The sequence below is a fragment of the Magnolia sinica genome, chromosome 9 (genome assembly GCF_029962835.1).
Source record: "Magnolia sinica isolate HGM2019 chromosome 9, MsV1, whole genome shotgun sequence".
Taxonomy (NCBI): domain Eukaryota; kingdom Viridiplantae; phylum Streptophyta; class Magnoliopsida; order Magnoliales; family Magnoliaceae; genus Magnolia; species Magnolia sinica.
In genome coordinates, this window is record NC_080581.1 from 7,698,377 (window position 1) to 7,717,293 (window position 18,917).

Here is an 18,917-nt window from a genome sequence, read left to right on the forward strand (position 1 = left end):
GATAGCACGTCCGAGGCCGGACGCTGCTGGCTGTTTTGTAGACATGGCCAAAATCGGTCCGACGATCCTGGCCATTCAAAACCTCTCCATGGAAGTTCCAACTGATGCCAAGAAGGCTGAACGTCTTAGATTGGTTCGCTTTGGCTGAAAGATGAATGAACAGAAGTCGATTTCCAAAGATACCGCACCAACTGTCTGCGTAATGGCGGAAACAGATTGCAAAAAATCTCATGCTGGGAAGGATGAATGGACTCAAGCCACCACCCTTGGGTCTTCTATAAAGGAGAGAGAAGAAGAAAGAGAAAAGGGGAATTTGAATTCGAAGGAGATCAACGGGCAGCCGGCTGGGAGTTTGTTTCTCTTTCTTCTTTGATTTTATTTTTCTTCCTTAATACTTTTGAAAGACTTTTAGCTTCACCGTGTTCATGTTAGGCTAGACCTCTTAGCCAGGGCTAAGAGGTGAAGCTTGCAGTCTGATGGGAAAATTTATGCGTGTGCCTTTTGTTTAGACTGAACTAATGTTGATTTTATTTTAATTAAGGGAATGCTTTTGGTTTTTAATGGTCTGTTGTGACTGAAATTACAATGGGACTGCAATGGCTTTGAGTATTTCTTTTTCCTTATTTTGATTATGATGTCAGGAAGCCCTGTTGTTCACCATCGTCTCCTGGCCATGGTTGGATGGCGGTATCCTTCCTAACCTGCATGATCATCTGATTAGTTGGTAATTAGTTTAATTCTGTTGTTGACTTTGTCTCCTGGGCATGGTTTGGTGATGGAATCCATTCTAATTCATATACCTTTCATCTCTTTGAAATTAATATCAGAGGAAGTTCAGTTTAAGTTCCATGATTTTTGAAGCAGGTATAAGATCTCCCTGATCTCTACAAGTGGATCCTCTGAATCCCTAGTTTCCTTCCTCTGAATTCCTTAAGTTTTAGATTGGTATTTTACTATTATTCATCAATTTATATTTGATTTTGATTTCATCTTAGGCTATTTCTATTTCTACCTAGTTTTAGATAACGTACAGGTTTCAGTCCCTTGGGATTCGACCTTGGTCTTACCGAGTTTATTACTATATCACAACCCTATACTTGGGGAGTGAACAAGCTACATTAACTTATTGGCATTTATTGCAAGCATTTACATACATTTAATGCAATGCGTGTTAGTTTTTTCCTCTCTCTCTCTCTCTCTCTCTCTATATATATATATATATATATATATATATATATATATATATATATATATATCAAAAGGATGATTCATTGGAATTCATGAAAAATACAGAAGACTGCTTTCGGGGTTTCCCAGGAGAAAAAGGACATGGGGAAGCCTATCATATCTAAACAAAACCATACAAGGAAAAAACTGGCCCAACTGGAAAATTGACGAACAAATCAAATCGAAAACAATTGCTACTCTAAACCTCTTTGATCGCCCCAGCCCCAACTTATCAAGAAAAAGAAGAACTTGGATCCGGGCTGGGAGATCGGCAAGCTGGTCAAAGGAGGACATGAACCGAGATTTGCTAGTGAGGCGGGCCAAAGCATCTACTGGTGCATTTCCCTCCCTAAAGATGTGAGCAAACTCAATTTGACCTCTACTCTTCAAATTCTTGATTCGCCTTAACCAAAAACTCGACTTCCAGCCCGATTGGCTTTGACCATTCAGCACTTTAACAATTTGCAAAGAATCAAATTCTACAATAACCCGATTGAAACCTCTTAATAAACACATGTCTAATCCGTCATATACTGCCCGAAGTTCCGCATAGGAGTTGGATCCCATACCATAGCTTGAGCAAAAAGCAAAAAATGAATTGGCCCATGTCTCCTCTACAAACTCCTCCTCCACCCGCCGACCCCGGGTTCATTCTGGAAGAACCATCGATGTTTACTTTGACCCAGTTCTAGCAAGGAGTAATCTACTTGACAACCTCAGCAAAATTGAAGAAGTTGGTCCAGACAGTGAAGATCGCCTCCGCCATCCTCCTCTGCTAATGTATAGAGAGGTTTGACAACTGAGATTGCTGCCCAATGCTCGTGGTACCTTGAATATTGGACACGTACCATTGGACACGCCTCATCAGCGAGGTTAGCATCGCTTCGTTTCCCTCAAAACATGCCGCATTACGCACTTTCCATAGCTTCCACAATAAACAGCCAGGGGCGAGCTTACAGGCCAGTTTTGCGTTATTGTAGCCAGAATTGGCACTCCACCACCGAGACTGTCTAGCTAAAACAGACAGAGAAGGAAGAATACTTATCCCAAACTGATTTCCCAGGTTGTGCCACGCAGCTGCTGCCATCTGAATATCCAGGAGCAAGTGGTGGATAGTTTCCACCAATGATCCCCCCGTTGCACTTCGACTACAACAATTGTATCTCGACACAAGATGAACGCCCCAATTCTAGATAGCAGAGTCTACCGACAAGGCTCTATTAAGAACTTTCCAAAGGAAAGTAGAGATCTTTAGAGGCATATGAACATGCCACACCCACTACGCTCAGCGTTTATTCTCACTTAAAATTCTGCTAGCTCTCCAAACCAAGCTAATAGAGAAGGACCCTGACGGAGTGAACGGCCAAACCGGGACCTCAGGCCTGTTCCCCAGACAATAGCCCTGTTGAAAAATAAAATCAATAATATTTTTGGGGAGAAATAGAAATACCACAGAGGGCGGGTGAGGGCCGTTCACACTTAAGAAATGCTGGACTTGCATAGACCTGAGAGCTGCGGGATTGGAGTCGAAACCAGGTTTTGAAGAGGGCCCAGGCCCTTCCAATTTATCTCCCAGAGATTACAGCAACCGGATCCCAAATTCCATTGCACAGCGGTTTCTAGAAAAGGGAACATCTCACTAACTCGCTTCCATAGTGGAGATGGAGCAGGGGAATGCCGTGGAAGGGGAGGGGACACTGTGTCAATGTCATACTTGGACGCCATGAACGCACCCCAAAGGTTCTTTTCTCCCTTGAAATGGATGTCCCAAGCCATTTTAATATGGAAGGCTTCAACAGCTTCCATCAACCTCTAAACATTGAGGCCACCTTCCAACTTGGTTCTAGTCACGTCAAACCAGCTGCGCCAGTGTAGCTTCTTTTTGCCATCAGACCAACCCCATAGGAAGTCAACAAAATATTTTTCCAACGTAGACACAACTTGGGCCAGGAGGTGTGAGGCTACTAAAGTGTGAATTGGAATGCTACCAAGAACGTGATTCACCAAAATTAGTCTGCCCACCTAAGTTAAACATCTGGCCTGCCACCCGCTAATACGACCAGCAATTTTATCTACCAGGGCCTGAAAGTTACCTGCTTTAATTCTACCTACCACCATCGGAATCCCTAGGCACACAAGATGAGAATTAGACTTGGTGATTCCAAGAAAAAACTCAATCTCTCTAACTCTTGACGCCAGGAGCTTGGAAGAGGCGAAGAAAGAGCTCTTGTGGAGGTTGATAGCTTGACCCAAGACCGCTTGGAATTCCACAAGGAAATCTCTCATCTTCTGAAGGGATCATTTGCCTCCATTCAGAAAAAGGAGGGTGTCGTCGGCATAAAGAAGGTGCGAGACTGGATGGCATCGATGAGCTACCTTGTAAGGCTGGCAAATGCCCTGCTCCACCAAATTCCTTAGGCCCCTACTAAGAACTTCAGCTGCAATAATAAACAAACTTGGTGAGAGTGGATCTCCATGCCGAAGTCCCCTAGAAGACTTAAAATAGCCCACAGCCACTCCATTAATTAGAACTGAGAACCAAACATTAGCCCAACAGCCTTCAACCATATGAATCCATTTGGAACTGAACCCGAAATGCTGCAACACTTACTTGAGGAAAGCCCACTCCACCTTGTCATAGGCCTTCTCCATGTCCAGCTTCAGAACCATATTACTGCCTCGCACTTTCCTATTATCTTTGAAGATCTCTTATGCTAGCGCTATGCTTTCCGAGATAGGTCTACCTTATATGAAGGCCTCTTGCTCAGGCGAGATAATGGAAGGGAGCACCTGGTCAAGTCTAGCTGCAATAACACTAGCCGGGATCTTATATATGAAGTTACATAGGCTGATCGGTCGAAAATCAGAGAACTTGGATGGGGATGCAGTTTTCGGAATTAGACAGATGAGGGATGAAGTAATTGCCCTAGGCAGATTTCCGCCTTAGAAAAGAAAGATTGCAACCTAGAGTAAATCCTACCCTACTACGTCCTAGCAACTCGAGAAAAATGCATCGGAAAAACCATCTGGGCTCGGAGCCCCATCAACAGGAATGGCCTTAACCGCTGACTAGATTTCAGCCAGGGTTAGAGGGGCTAATAGCATGTCATTTATTTCCTGGGAGACTAGGGACGGGATGACATCCAGAATGATTGAAGATGTAAAAGATGTTCCTCCCAAGAATTGTTGCAAGAAATGAGAGACAGCGGCGTCTCTAATCTGTACTTGCTCTGTAATGGTCTGACCAGAATCCAACACTATGCTATGAATGCCCACTTTTCTATGTCTTGCCGACGCCACCACATGAAAAATTTTTGTATTACGATCACCTTCTTGTATCCAGCTAATCCTGGATTTTCGCTTCCAGAAAATCTCCAGACACAACTCCTCCTTATGCAGGTTTTCGACCACCTCGGCCAGCCTTTTTTGACGCTCTTTGTCTGGGACAGCAATACCAATGACAGATTGTTACATATCTAGTTCAATAGCCACTAGTGCCTCCTCAGCTAACTTTACCTTAGAGAATATGTTCCCAAAGCATTCTTTGTTCCAAATTTTCAAAGCCAGTTTTACAGATTTTAGCTTAACTAACACATTGAAAATAGGATGGTTAGATTCGACCTGGGCCCATGCCGATCTGATTACAGGCATAAAGGAGTCATCTTGGATCCACATTAGTTGAAACTTGAAAGGCTTCGGACCAATGAATAGTTGTTGCGGGCAAAAAAGGAGGAGCGAGGCATGATCTGAGGACATTCGCAGTAAGTGGTGCACCTGGAAAGAGGGGAAAGTAAATGTCTAAGAAGAGTTCAGCAACACTCCATCCAAATGCACCTAAACACGACTCATCCCAGCCTGATTGTTACTCCAAGTGAACCTACTACCCTTGTAACCAATGTCTAGCAGACAAGCTGAATTTATCACCGCCTAGAAATCAGCCGAACTTATCCTATCTGGGACACGACGACTTCTTCTTTCGGAAACTTCTACAATTGCATTAAAGTGACCACAGATCACCCATGGACCTTGCATTGAGGAGGAGGTTACGAATAAATCAGCCCACAGATCCCTTCTGACATTCCTGACTCAACTGGCATAGACAAAGGAGATATGGATACTTTGTTGATTGATCTGCGCAGGAATCTTAACTATTATTAATTGATTTGTAGATTTAACCATTGAGAAAATGATGTGTTTTCTAGAAAAAAAAAAAAAACAAAAAACCATATTTTGCCACCTGAATCATAATTTGAATAGGAGTTGTGGTAGCCCAAAGCTAGGCCTACCCCCACTCTCTTCTCATCCCTGAGCATCAGCTCAAGGATAGTCACCACCCACGGGTTATGCTCTCTAATGAGATGTTTACACGTCCTGATTGTTTACTTGTTTCCTATACCTCGGACATTCCACACTAGGGTCTTATCTTTTTATTTTTATTTTTATTTTTTTAAAGAAAGGACTTGTATATGTATTTCACTGGAGAGAAAATTACAGATTTCAGGTGGGCCCAACAAAAAGAGAGGCTGTCACACCTATCATATACCAGAAACAAAAACTGCACAAAAAGAAGGCATGACAGGAGGAAGGGGCAATCATCAGATGTGTCTCAAAGCTCCCACCCCTGCGTTGTCCAAAAGGAAAACCCCTCTAGCTAACCTCGAAAGATGGGAATGGTTAAAGAAAATTCTGTCTGGGTGGCCCTCGCTAGCCACCCTTGCCAGTGCATCAGCAACCGCGTTCCCTTCTCTAAAGGTATGTCTGATCACCAGATTAAGGCCCCTAGCCTTGGCTTTGAACTTCCCCAAAATATACCAAATATTCCAAAGATTGGATGGAGTAGAGTCCCGCAATTCATCCGGAATGACCTTAGAATCAGTCTCAAGAATAATGTTCGCAAGGCCCAAGTTAGAACAGATATTGAGGCCATCCAAAATGGCCCTAGCTTTAGCGCAATTATTGGAAGAGGACCTGTAATATCTACGGAAAGCAAAGACGAGACGGCCAAGATGGTCCCTACAAACTCCTCCTCCTCCACTCTCGCCAGGGTTCCCTCTCGAGGAGCCATCGGTGTTAAGCTTCAACCAAGTATTGGGGGGCTTCGCCCATTTAACAACAGCGGTCCTGGAGACAGGGGTGAATTGAGGAGGAGAAAGACCAATAATCTGAGAGATCGAGCTTTCAGCCATAGAGGAGCAATCCGAGGCCTGAATCAAGGAGCCTAGCTCCCTAAGCCAACAAAAAACCTTGAAAATGATACCCGTGGCAGACATGTTGCAACCCTAAAAACGGGCAGCATTACACCCAATCCACATTTCTCAAATAATAAAACAAGGGAGAAAACCAATGAGATTCTTAATTCGGGATCGATCATTATCCATTTATTACACAACTTGAATTTACTGCCCTTCTCTTGAGTCTTCGTAGCCTAGATTCCCAGTCTCCCTTGGAGTACAGGATTATAAGTCTTCTAAGTTTATCATCTCTGATTTCTCGTGCTGGCAGTTAACAAAAATTTCCCTGCTGCTGAGTTCCCCTATTTTCTTCTGACTGCCATTGGTTTCCCCAACTTGTTGCACTGACTGCCAGCTCAAAATCTCTTTCTCTGGTTGTTGCCTCACAGTACCTGTGTTCGCTAGTTGATCTTGCTGGACAACTGGAGAGGCCAAGAGACCATTTTCGAGATCAACAACTCTGTAACTGGGCTGCAGATGGATGCGAAAAATGGCGATAAGTCGACTTCTAGCCTTGTTCTCATAGCTGGTGAGGTCTGCTGCCTCTAAATCAGATCATGCTGAGACGAGCCTTATTGCTTCGACGAAAGGGCTCATGCAATTGGTGAGGAAAAAACCTCTAGCTCCTTGGGGACATCCTCCAACATGATGGGATGTCCTACTGTTATCCGCTGATTGTTTTTCTAGCCTACACTGTCCAACGGCCTTTTTGGTGTGCTGCAATCCGCTGATTTAGATCGGATACTGCGTCTGTGTGGTATTGTTTCCTCCAGATCCTTGAAATCTCTAATTACATTAGGAAGGACTCCTGCCTATAGTTGCCCTTCTAATTCTGCAGAGAAAAATGCTTCCTAATCATTGCAAATTTTATGGTTTGGCAGTAGCTGACATTGTGATGGACTCTGTAGGATATTGCTTGTTCTGAGAGCATGATCCATGCTAGCATCTTGGAGTTCTGATGATTTATCTCTCGTAACTTCATCTAGTGGCATTGGTTCAATTTCCTCACCTACTTGTCTACAAATAGATGCTTGGTTGCATTCACGGTTCACTTCGACATTTGTGCAAACATCTAATGGGCGGTGTGGGGATGCAAAATTCTACTGCTGGTGTTCTCTGTCACTATTGCTTCCACCCTCCTTCTGATTACCGAATTTCCGTTCAACCCACTCCTTTGTGCCCTCCAGCACTGGCTTTGGGGAAATTCCATCCAGCTCTTTTTTATAATCTTCAACTTCCAAAACAGCATGTATTGAGTATACTTTATCCAGCACTTGAAGCAATTTTTTCCTCTATATGGATAGTAGTCATTTCATGACAAACAACATTATAGTTTTTTTTTTTTTTTTTTTCTATAAGCTTTGTATTTGTGAGAGCCTTTTTATTTCCATTAAGAGTTGAGTGATTCATCTCTTATTAAGTTAATGATTCCCTATCCCCTTAGGTGAGCAACTCCCTAAGCTATATATATATATATATATATATATATATATATATATATATATATATATATATATATATATATATATATATATATATATCTATCTCTCGAAAGCCTAAGAGGGCTAGTATTTTTTATCCAAATTATAGCAATAAAATTCTTCTTTTCTTTTCTTTGTTGCACATCTTTGGATTATACATCATTTGGTATGATAGAAAGTTAAGTTCTTGAATCAGGCTTGATTTCTTATGGCAAGTTAAAGAGGAAACCATATTGAACGAATGAATTTAATTCAAGATATTCACCTCCTTGAAGAAATTGAAAAAAAAATTGAGGCATGCGAACAATAATAAAAAAAAAATGCATGATGGTGAAGGTTTTGCAAACACTTCCCCCATAAGCCTATACAAGTATCTCGATTTATAACGAAGATGCCCATAAAGTATTAGATGAAATGACTGAACCAAATAAATGTGAAGTGAACATATATCACATGAAATTTAATGATGATGAGCTGATTTATGATGAAAATGCCCATGAAGTTTTTTATGAAATGACCAACCAAATGACGGTAAAATGAACAAAGACCACAAGGAATTTAATGATGACGACCCAACTTGTGAGAAAGATGCTCATGAAATACTTCATGAAATGACCGAACCGAATGAAAGTAAAAGTCTTCTTATTTATAAAGTTTTGACCACTCCTTGAGTACCGGAAGACCATTGGCTATGTGTTTTACATGAAGAGAAGGTATATGCCAATCTCAAGAAATATTAATTCATGGTTAAAAATATAATTTTTCATGATATGTTGTCTTATCCCTAGACATCAAAGTAGATGCAAAGAAGCTTAAAGCAAGTATATATGGAGTGGCCAACTCTAAAATTGGTTACTAAAGTGTGATACTTCCATGGCCTAGCAACATTCTGCCGTCAATTCATGAGTATAAAGGCAAGTTACCTACATTAAATATCTTGTCCAGTAGAAGAACAATCCCCAACACGAAGATACTACACTAATGATGATAAGTTAATTGCATGATCCCGATGGAAGAATGTGGGAAAGAATTACCAAGACAAACTAGATGATGAGTTCCTTTTATAGGAATGAGATTAATACAACCCTTATTACACCAAGAAACATCATATCATACTCAGGTGTAGCTTTAAAGATACCAACAGTCATAATCACAATGGAAAAACTCTCCAACATTGAAATGCATTTATTGACATTTATTGCCAACATTCAAACTGTATTTAACGCAATAAGTTTATTCAATTTTGTTTCTCTCTGTATAGGTAATAATTATTTTATAAAAGAGGACATTCAAGAATTTTTCCTACAAGCTTCGTTTTTGTGAGAGCCCTACTATCTTTATTGAGAGTTAAGTAATTTTTGTTGTCTATGTCTTAAATCTGTAATCAATAGGGTCTGTCAATGCCATCGAGGGACCAGTCGATGCCATCGAGCAGATGTCGATGCTGTCAAAAAAATTCAAAAAATTCATGTTTTATCGCTAGAATGTTTTGATGTTTTACTCGATGTCATTGAAGTTGTTCGATGCCATTAACAGATCATCGACGCCATTGAAGTCCCATAGAAGGTGATATTGAGCACGTGTGTAGAATTGTGTAAGTGCGGAATTTATTTCCTATTTCGATTGTGATATGATATGGGGTCATATATAGGGTGTAATCAGGATTTGGGAGAAAAAGAGGAGTTTTATGCTTTTTAATTAAATTCGTTCTTAAGGGTTTTAAGGGCATAACTTGGAGTTGTGGAGTAGATTTCAGGCTTGTTTAGATCAGTTCTCTCTATATCTTGTAATATTTGCTTTTATAGTGCATTACTCGTCGCTTTGTATGATTTTTTTATTATTATTCTGGTAATGGTTTTTCTATGTAAAATTCCGATTGTTTGTGTTTGGACTTGGTTTTATGATTGGTAGTACTTTGCTTAATTGATATTTGTGTTCTTCTCCGGTTCCTCAAGAAGTGGTATCAGAGATAATGTTGGGAAGTAGATTGAATATGAAAGAAATATATCAATGGCATCTAATCCAAGGTTTGGTATTGAAAAATATTATGGCAAATACAATTTTGAACTATGAAAGGTCAAGATGACTGGCGTCCTACTTCAGCAAGGTTTAGATTATGTCCTCCTTAAAAAGTGACTGGATTATATGAATGAAGATAAATGGAACAAGATAGATATGAAAGCAAGAACCTTTATCCAATTGTGCTTAACAGACGAGGTCCTCTATAATGTTATGAGAGATAAAACTGCAGCACATGGGCGAAATTAAAGAATATCTATGTAAAGAAATCTCTTGAGAATCGTTTGTACTTGAAGCTTAAGTTGTTCAATCTGAAGATGGCAGGAGGGCCGATGTTGAGGCACACATTAGTAACTTTAATACATTGATTTACAAATTATTAAATGTGGAGAAAATGATGAAAGAAGAGGATCAAACATGCATTCTATTGAATTCTCTCCTAGCTTCGTATGAGTCGTTTAAGGACTCATTATGTACCGGTAGAACTACCATTAGCATCGAGACCGTTATTTCAGCCCTTCAGTAGAAGGCGATGAGAAATTAAAACAATGACGTGGGTGCTACTATAGATGCATTGGTTATGAGGGGGCGAAATTATGAGCGGGACAGTAGATCTTCACGATCAAGGTCAAAATCCAAGGGAAAGGGAAAAGGAAAGTTAAAGTATTGGAATTATGGGACGACCAAGCACATGAAGGATTTTCAGAATCCTAAGTCGAGAAAGGATAATTAAGAAAGGTTTTCCAGAGAGGCTAACATTACGGAATCTAGTGAGGAAGTGAATAGTAACGACATACTCGCCACATCGAAATTTAGGTTCTTGGATGAAGAATGAATTTTGGATACGGGGGCTTCGTACCATATGACCCCTCGTTGGAGTTAGTTCACCAGTTATAGTGAGTACGATGGTGGCCAGGTATTTATGGGCAATAATAATGCCTGTAAATTAGTGGGTGTTGGATTGGTAAACATCAAGATGTTTGATGGTATGGAGCGTATCTTGACCAAAGTGAGACACGTTCTTGATTTGAGAAAGAGCTTGATATTTCTGAGAGCAATCGAGGCGCTTGGGTATAGATTCACTATGGAAGTGTGGAGTGGTCAGTATGTAGACTACTTGGGACTGAGTGTACCATCAGTTGAGAGAGAGATATAATAGATCAAATGGCTAAAAAGTATAATTTTGTCAACTATGGTAATGGTACGAAGAGGTACATGCTATATGACCGGGTCATGCGAAAAATTATCCTTAGTTGGGATGTCATCTTCGACGAAGGATCCTTATTCTGTAAAAATGAGCACAATGAAGTGAAAAAGTTGATTGTAGATGTCCAACTATATAGAGATGAGACACAGGCTGATATAGAGACGTAAACATAGGTGCAAGAGTAGGTGGAGTAGCCGCACGTGAGAATGAATCTGTCGAGGGATCGCAGGTTACCAGAGAGATAAAGGGATGACTTAAATTTCGCATTTAATATCATTACAGATGATGGGAATCTGTCTACTAATCAAGAGGCTTTTGAGGAGTCAGATGCTGAAAAGTGAAAAGCAGCAATGAATGATGAGGTAGACTTCTTTTATAAGAATGATACATGAGAGTTGGTGAAGCTTCGCATCGGCCATAAAGCGATCGAGTGCAAGTGAATCTTTAAGAAGAAGAAAGATAGGTACAAGGTAAGGTTGGTAGCGAAGGTAGATATGCTCAAAGATAAAGTGTCAACTTCACTGAGATATTCGTGCCAGTTGTGAAGCAAGTATCTATCATATTTGTGTTGGCACTAATTACCTAATATGATCTCGAGCGAGCCCATGGATGTAAAGACTTCCTTTTTATGAGGCATGGATGAGCAGATTTATATGAAGCAACCATAAGGTTACGAAATACAAGGGCTAAATAACAAGGTTTATAGGTTAAAGAAGTTGTTATATGGCCTAAAACAATTGCCTAGACAGTGGTATAAAAAGTTTAATTATTTCATGTGAGTCAGAGGTTTACCACCTAATCAAGGGTTCGAGTATCCATTGGTAGTGAAATTCCACTAGCATGAGTGTGTGGGGTATGTGTGCGTGTGTAAAAAAAAAAAGAGTCAGAGGTTTACCAGTAGTGAGTATGATCATTTTGTCTATTACATGACACTGAGTGATGAGAAATTCATTATCTTAATATTGTATGTTGATGACATGCTTATTTTCAGTTATAGCATATTTGAGATCAACATACCAAAAACTCAGTTATCAAGGACATTAAAGATGAAATATCTAAAGGCTATAAAGAGGGTTCTTGGCATTGACATATATAGACACATGAAAAGCAGCAAGGTTTGGTTATCTCAAGAAGAATACCATGAGAATTATTGATGAAGTATGGGATGGACAATGCAAAGTCGGTTATTATTCCCCACACGGCTTATTTTAAGCTTTCTTCTGAACATTGTCTTAAAACTAATAAAGAAAAGTAGGATATGTCTCGCGTGCCTTATTTGAGCATAATTGACAACTTGATATATGTCATGGTCTATATTAGACTGGATAGGTCACACGTGGTGGGTGTTATTAGTAGATACATGTCATACCCTTGCAAGCAACATTGGGAGACAGTGAAATATATACTTCGATATATTCGAGGTATACACAACTACATCTTATCATTTAAAATATCAGATGACAAGTTAGCAGCCTATGTGGATTCTGATTACACCGAAATTGTAGATAATAGAACGTCAACTTGAGGTTACTTGTTTGTGTTAGCGGGTGGAGTGATTAGTTAGACGTTAAAGCTTTAGTCTATGGTGACTCTTTCTACAACCGAAGCTGAGTATATGACGGTGACAAAAGCATTCAAGGTAGGGCTGAAAGTCGGGCAAGTTGGGTCGGGTTGGTGCTCAACATAGCCTAACCCAAGGTTCCTATACCTCAACCCTAACCCAACCCAACCCAATCTTGGGTTGAGAATTCTCAACCCAAGCCCAACCCAAGTGAGCTCGGTTGGGTTGGTTGGGTAGATATATGCTAATATTTTCATTATTACATTAGTCTATTATATTTTCAATGCACGTCTTATTTTTTGTACTTATTAATTATATATGTAGTTATTTATAGTAAAGAAGTTAATTTTTTTTCTAAATAAATAAGTTAAAATATGGGATAAATACTCCTTTAAAAGTTGTATTGTGTATCAAGCAATCTATTTGGGAGAGAGAAATCAGGCGTATCTTGCTTGCTTGAGTAATTGGAAATGACGTGAACCAATGAAACCCGATGGCATTGGAATTTCCTGTGCCTTCAACACAGACGATCCGCATTCAATTATAATTAATTTATAAGGAATTTATATATTGATCGGGTTTGGGTTGGGTTGAGCAACTCGAGACCCCAACCCAAGCTCAACCCAAGTTTTATCGGGTTGGTGTTTGCATGGCTCAAGCCCGAGACCAAACCCAATCCATCATGCCCAAGCCTAACCCAATGTCGAGTTGGTCGGATTGAACACGCCTAACTTTCAACCCTAATTCAAGGAAGGTATTTGGTTGAGAGGGATGATAAATCAGTTCAGACTTCAGCAAGATGTCGTTCGAGTCAATTATGATAGCCCTAGTAAATTTTTTAATAGTACCACTACTTCTTGTGGTGCGGTCCACCTGAGATTTGGTTCGACATCGAGAATGGACGGACGGCGTGGATAAAACACATACATCATGCATGGTGGGCCCACAAAGCACAGTCATCGCTACTTACAGTGTTAGCAAGCAATCCGCGTCCCCAGCCGCTTTCATACAAACTCAAAATTTGAATTTATTCCCGCATCATGTCCGACAGCAACAGTCGAGCAAGTCTTAGAGTGTTGGAGAAATGCAAGAACCTGAAACAGCTGAAGCAAACCCATGCACAGATAATCACAGCAGCCTTGCTAATGACGGCTTTGCCCTTAGCAAGCTCGTCACCTTTTGCTCAGACCCAAACCATGGAAGCCTAAGCCACGCACGCCTCCTCTTCTACCGTCTCAATCGGCCATCCCTCTGCATCCGTAACACCATGATCAAAGCCCTCTCACTCCATAATCAATTCACCAAGTCCATCTAAGTCTACACTGGAATGCTGCGAGAGGATCAATTTCCCGACCACTATACCCTTCCTTACGTGCTAAAATCCTGCGCCATCTTGTAAGTCAGCAAGATCAGTGAACAGATCCATGCCCATGCTTTGAAATTTGGACTCAGCTGTGACGTCTTTATTTCGAATTCTTTGATCAAAATGTATGTTCGTTGTGATGATATTGAGAATGCAAGGAAGGTGTTTGATGGTATGCTTTAGAGAGATGAAGTTTCTTGGACGGTCATGACCTCGGGCTATTCGAAGGTGGGCGATGTGGAGATTGCACGTTTGTTGTTCGATGAAGCCCCTCTGAAAGATAGAGGAATATGGGGTGCCATGATTTCTGGGTACGTGCAGAATAATTGCTTTAAGGAGGGATTGCAGATGTTTCGGTTGATGCAGTTGGAAAATTTGCATGGTGATGAGGGTGTTCTAGTGAGTGTTCTTTCTGCTTGTGCTCAATTAGGAGCTTTTGATCTTGGGATTTGGGTACACAAATACTTGTGTCGAACACAGTTGTCATTTGGTGTTCGGTTAGGTACTGCTCTTATGGATATGTACCTAAAATGCGGGAGTTTGGATTTAGCTAAGAGGGTGTTTGATGAAATTCTGGAGAAAGATGTTGTCTGCTGGAATGTGATGATTTCTGGTTTGGCAACATATGGGGATGCAGAGGGTGCATTTAAGCTGCTTTCAGTAATGAAGGAGGATGGATTCAGCCCTGATGATGTCACATTCATTGCCATTTTTACGGCTTGTAGTCACTCGGGCATGGTGAATGAAGGGTTGCAGGAGTTTATCCGAATGAGTGTTGTGTATGAGGTTGAGCCCAAAGGAGAGCATTATGGGTGTGTGGTTGACTTGCTTGGTTGAGCTGGTCTTTTTGAAGAGGCGATGAAAATCATTTAAAGAATACCTGTATCAAGTAGTCCCTCAGAACAAGCAGTTGCTTGGTGGGCATTGCTAAGTGCTTCTTGGAACCATGGAGAAATAAGATTGGCAGAGGTTGCGGCTGAACATCTCTTACAATTGGAACAACACATTGGTACCTACGTACTACTATCAAATGTATATGCGGCTGCTGGAAAATATGGTGATGCCAGAAAATTACGAAAGATGATGGAGGACCGAGGACTCGAGAAAAAACTAGGTTGCAGCTTGATTGAGGTTAATGGATCCGTCAATGAGTTTATTGCAGGAAAGAAAACACATCCTTGAAATTGCGGTAAAGACCGCTTTAGTTGAAGTAAAAATATGCCAATATGTCCTAGAGGGGGGTGAATAGGACTTTTTAAGAATTTTATAATAGTTTTAAATCCAAAAAAAAAAAGTCAATTATGATAGCGAGAGCATGATCAATTTAACTAAAAATTACGTTTATCATTCACATACTAAACATATTGATGTGTGTTACTATTTTATCCAACAAGTACTTGAGGAAGGAGGCATGACCATAGAAAAGATTCACACGAGCATGAATTCAACTGACATGCTTACTACAATGGTTCCCGCATAGAAGTTCAAGTTCTATGCAACTTCTCTGAGCTTGGTAAAGGCGTAAATGGAAGACGGAGTATGCACGAGAAGCGATGGTGGAGCTATGATGAAAGGCGGAATTAGAAATGATGAAAACGAGATATGAAGATTGAAGATTGAAGACATGTTGAAAATTGTTATTGATGTTTTAAATCCATAATCAATAGGGTCTGTCGATGTCACCAACAGAGCACTCGATGTCATTGAGCAGATATCGATGCCATTAACAAAGTTTCAACATGAGATCACGGGTTTGAATACCTTTTTTTTTTTTTTTTTTTGCCAGAGAAAACCCTAATCCATTAATAAAACCATGTATGTATATAAGGAGAGAGATAGAGAGAGAGAGAGAGAGAGAGAACGGATTTCAATTTCTAAACAAAACAAACCTTTCCTTCCCTCCACATCAAAGCACGATTGCTCCAAAAACAAGTCCAAAAAACACATATCAGTAGAAAAAGAAAATGAGAAAAACTGGACCCACCTCCATCAACGAGCAGATTTCCACTACTAACAACCCAAAAAACCAAAACCCAATTCAAAATATCCGATGGGAACCCAGAAAAAAAGAGCTAAAAAGAGAGCGAGAGAGAAAAAAAAAAAAAAAAAACTACCCACTTCATTTCATTAAGCCGCTAGGGCACTCACTAGCAAAATGTCCCTGCTCCCCGCAGTTATAACACGATCCACAACCGCCACCTTTGTACCTCCCGCCACCGCTGCCGCCACTCCTTCCACCGCCATCGCTACCTTGATAATAGTCCTTTGCCATATGGCCCGGCTCACCACAATTGTAACAAGTTCCGCCTCCGCTACTGCCGCCGTAGCCACCACCGTACCCGCTACCACCACCGCCGTTCCTCCCACCATGCATGTTTACCTCTTCCTCCACCGCCGTTGAAGACATACCCCCCACCACCTCCAAACCCGTACCCACCTCCCCGGCCTCCGCCACTGCGGCCGCCTCCTCCACCCCTCCGGTCTCCTTGCACAGAGGATCCATTGGGCCCACTCACATCAACGACCTTGGTTCATCCATCATCGCCCTGCTCGATCTCAAACTCGACGGCTTCCCCCTCAACGAGGCTGTGGTAGCCGTCAGATTTGATAGAGGACTGATGGATGAACAGATCTTCCTCACTGTCGTTCGGTGTTATGAAGCCAAAGCCCTTCTGACCATAAAACCACTTCACAACGCTGCTCGATCTGCTACCTTACGCCATCGGGGACACGATAACCCTAGGAACCCAAAAGAGAGAAAACGAACCCTAATCCCCCCATGGGTTTGAATACCTATTGTGGTGAAATTCCACCGTACGGCGTGAGTGCAACGGTGTGTGTGGGGTGTAAGTGCGTGCGTAGAATAAATAAATAATAAAAAGTCTAAATTATGGATACAGCTAAGTTGTGTAATCAACCAAAAAAATACTCTTATCCAGTTATCTAATAATGAGATTGTTGGATTATTTTTTTTATTTTAAAAAAAAATTGTTTTATTTAAAAAAATAAAAATAAAAATTATTAGATTGTTGGACATTTATTAGACCGGTAGAAATGAAAAATCCAATAGCCTCAATTTCAAAAGACAAATTTCCATATCTTCTAAACTTTGGTCGGTTTAGTTTGGATTAGTATTTGCCACGTTTACCATTTCTAGGTTCTTCACTATCAAGCGTCATAAGCAGTTAGAGTATCAACTAACTCCCCAAGTAGAATTTCAATATATTTTTTGTGCAGTTGGTCATCTACGTCATGGTTCACTAGATGAATGGTTGAGATTAATGGATCCAAAGGGGAAAAAAAAAAGAAGCTAATGTACTTTTCTATGCGACGAACTTACCGGCAGATGCAGCTCCTGTTTCACTTCCATGGGAATCCCGCCAATGGACGACCAACCGTATCCGACGGCCAGGAATTGCATTGAGATCATCAATTGCCATAGCGATGCAGGTCTTTCTAACCATCCCGACCGTCGACCCAAAATCCAAAATCACGCCCACATGGACGGTCATGGTCGAATTCTCAGTGGGGCCCACCACCGGAGGCGATGCAGCCCTTGTGAAGGACACAAGAAAGATCGTGACGAAGAAGACAGAGGACATTTGAAAGGATTTCACGTAGAAAGCCATTCGTTGTTTCTATCCAATCTCTCCCACCCTTTTTATAACGGCGCTGGCGCACATGCGTAGGTACCTCCCGCTAACTGAGCGCCACGTGGGTGTAACTTTCACATGATCCACTCCATCCATCAGGTACTATATATGAAATTAATCCTGGAAACCAAAAATATTGATGAATAAAGGCTCAAGTTATCCACATCATTAGAAAAAATCGGGATGGGATATCCGCCATCAATTGTGTAGGGTCCACCGTGTTGTTTATATGCTATCCAATCCATTCATCTGATTTTTCTCATCAAGATGAAAGTATCACCCAAAACAAATGTATTACAGAACTCAGGTGGGCCATACCAAAATAATTTAGAGATTTTTATGTAATTAAACTGCGTGAATGCTAAATCACCATGATTTCTGGGATCAAGGCCAAAAAAGGGTGGTGTACCTGATGGACGGGGTGGATTTCGTGCATGTTAACTCCTTTTACCGCGTAAGAGAGAGTTAGTACCTACGAAAGGCACGCAAGGTTTCCCATTTATCTATTTAATTTCAGAAAGAATTAGGACTATACGGGCTTTCATGTACTCGTATGATAGGCTGCTGAGCATGCAATTGATGGGCTGGCTGACCATGATATTCTATACATGTATCATAGAAATAATTCAATCCAGAGCATCCGAATCTTCTTGAGGTCCATTTTTAGAAGGGCACAACTAAAATTTCAAACTGAGAAATGATACCGATTTTCCTATTAATGGCCATACAATGGACAGCTGATGTGAACAAAGGTCAATGGCCCGTATTTAGCAAACAAATGTCGGCTAATCAGAGTCCAAGATCAGCCATCAATATGATTTAAGGAGGGATACATCTGAGTGGGACCTTCTAATTTGGATAGCTTGAAGCGGTGTACGTGTATGCCACATGTACACTTGGTGTGTGCATGCACATGGATGGTTATAGTCTGCCTGCGTATCAGTACTTTTCTTTTCTAAGTCAACTAGGATGTAATTGGACGCGGACTTCCTGGAAAGCCTCCAGTGCGAAGTTTCCTGCGATGGGATGCTGCGTGGGGCCACTATGTTTTTTTTTTTTTTTTTCAACAAAAATTTATATATAAATCAAGAAAAAGATTTACAGCAGCACAAAAAGGCAAATACCGTGCTTATCATGTATTGGATAGAGGAGATCAACCCTCCCTCACATCACTA

At 40.9% G+C, this 18,917-nt stretch overlaps 1 protein-coding gene and 1 pseudogene across 2 annotated transcripts in view; both read right to left on the reverse strand.

Annotated features, from left to right (window-relative positions):
• Window positions 1-17,702, reverse strand: part of LOC131256798 (glutamate receptor 2.9-like) — a 100,314-nt gene extending 82,612 nt beyond the window's left edge. For both annotated transcript variants that reach the window (XM_058257841.1, XM_058257840.1), the window contains exon 1: window positions 17,430-17,702. In XM_058257841.1, the coding sequence (XP_058113824.1) occupies window positions 17,430-17,691 (262 nt within the window). In that variant the 5' untranslated portion in view covers window positions 17,692-17,702. The remainder of the gene's footprint in view (window positions 1-17,429) is intronic.
• LOC131256799 (glycine-rich protein 2-like) lies at window positions 15,875-16,812 on the reverse strand (annotated as a pseudogene).
• Window positions 17,703-18,917: the final 1,215 nt, after the last annotated feature.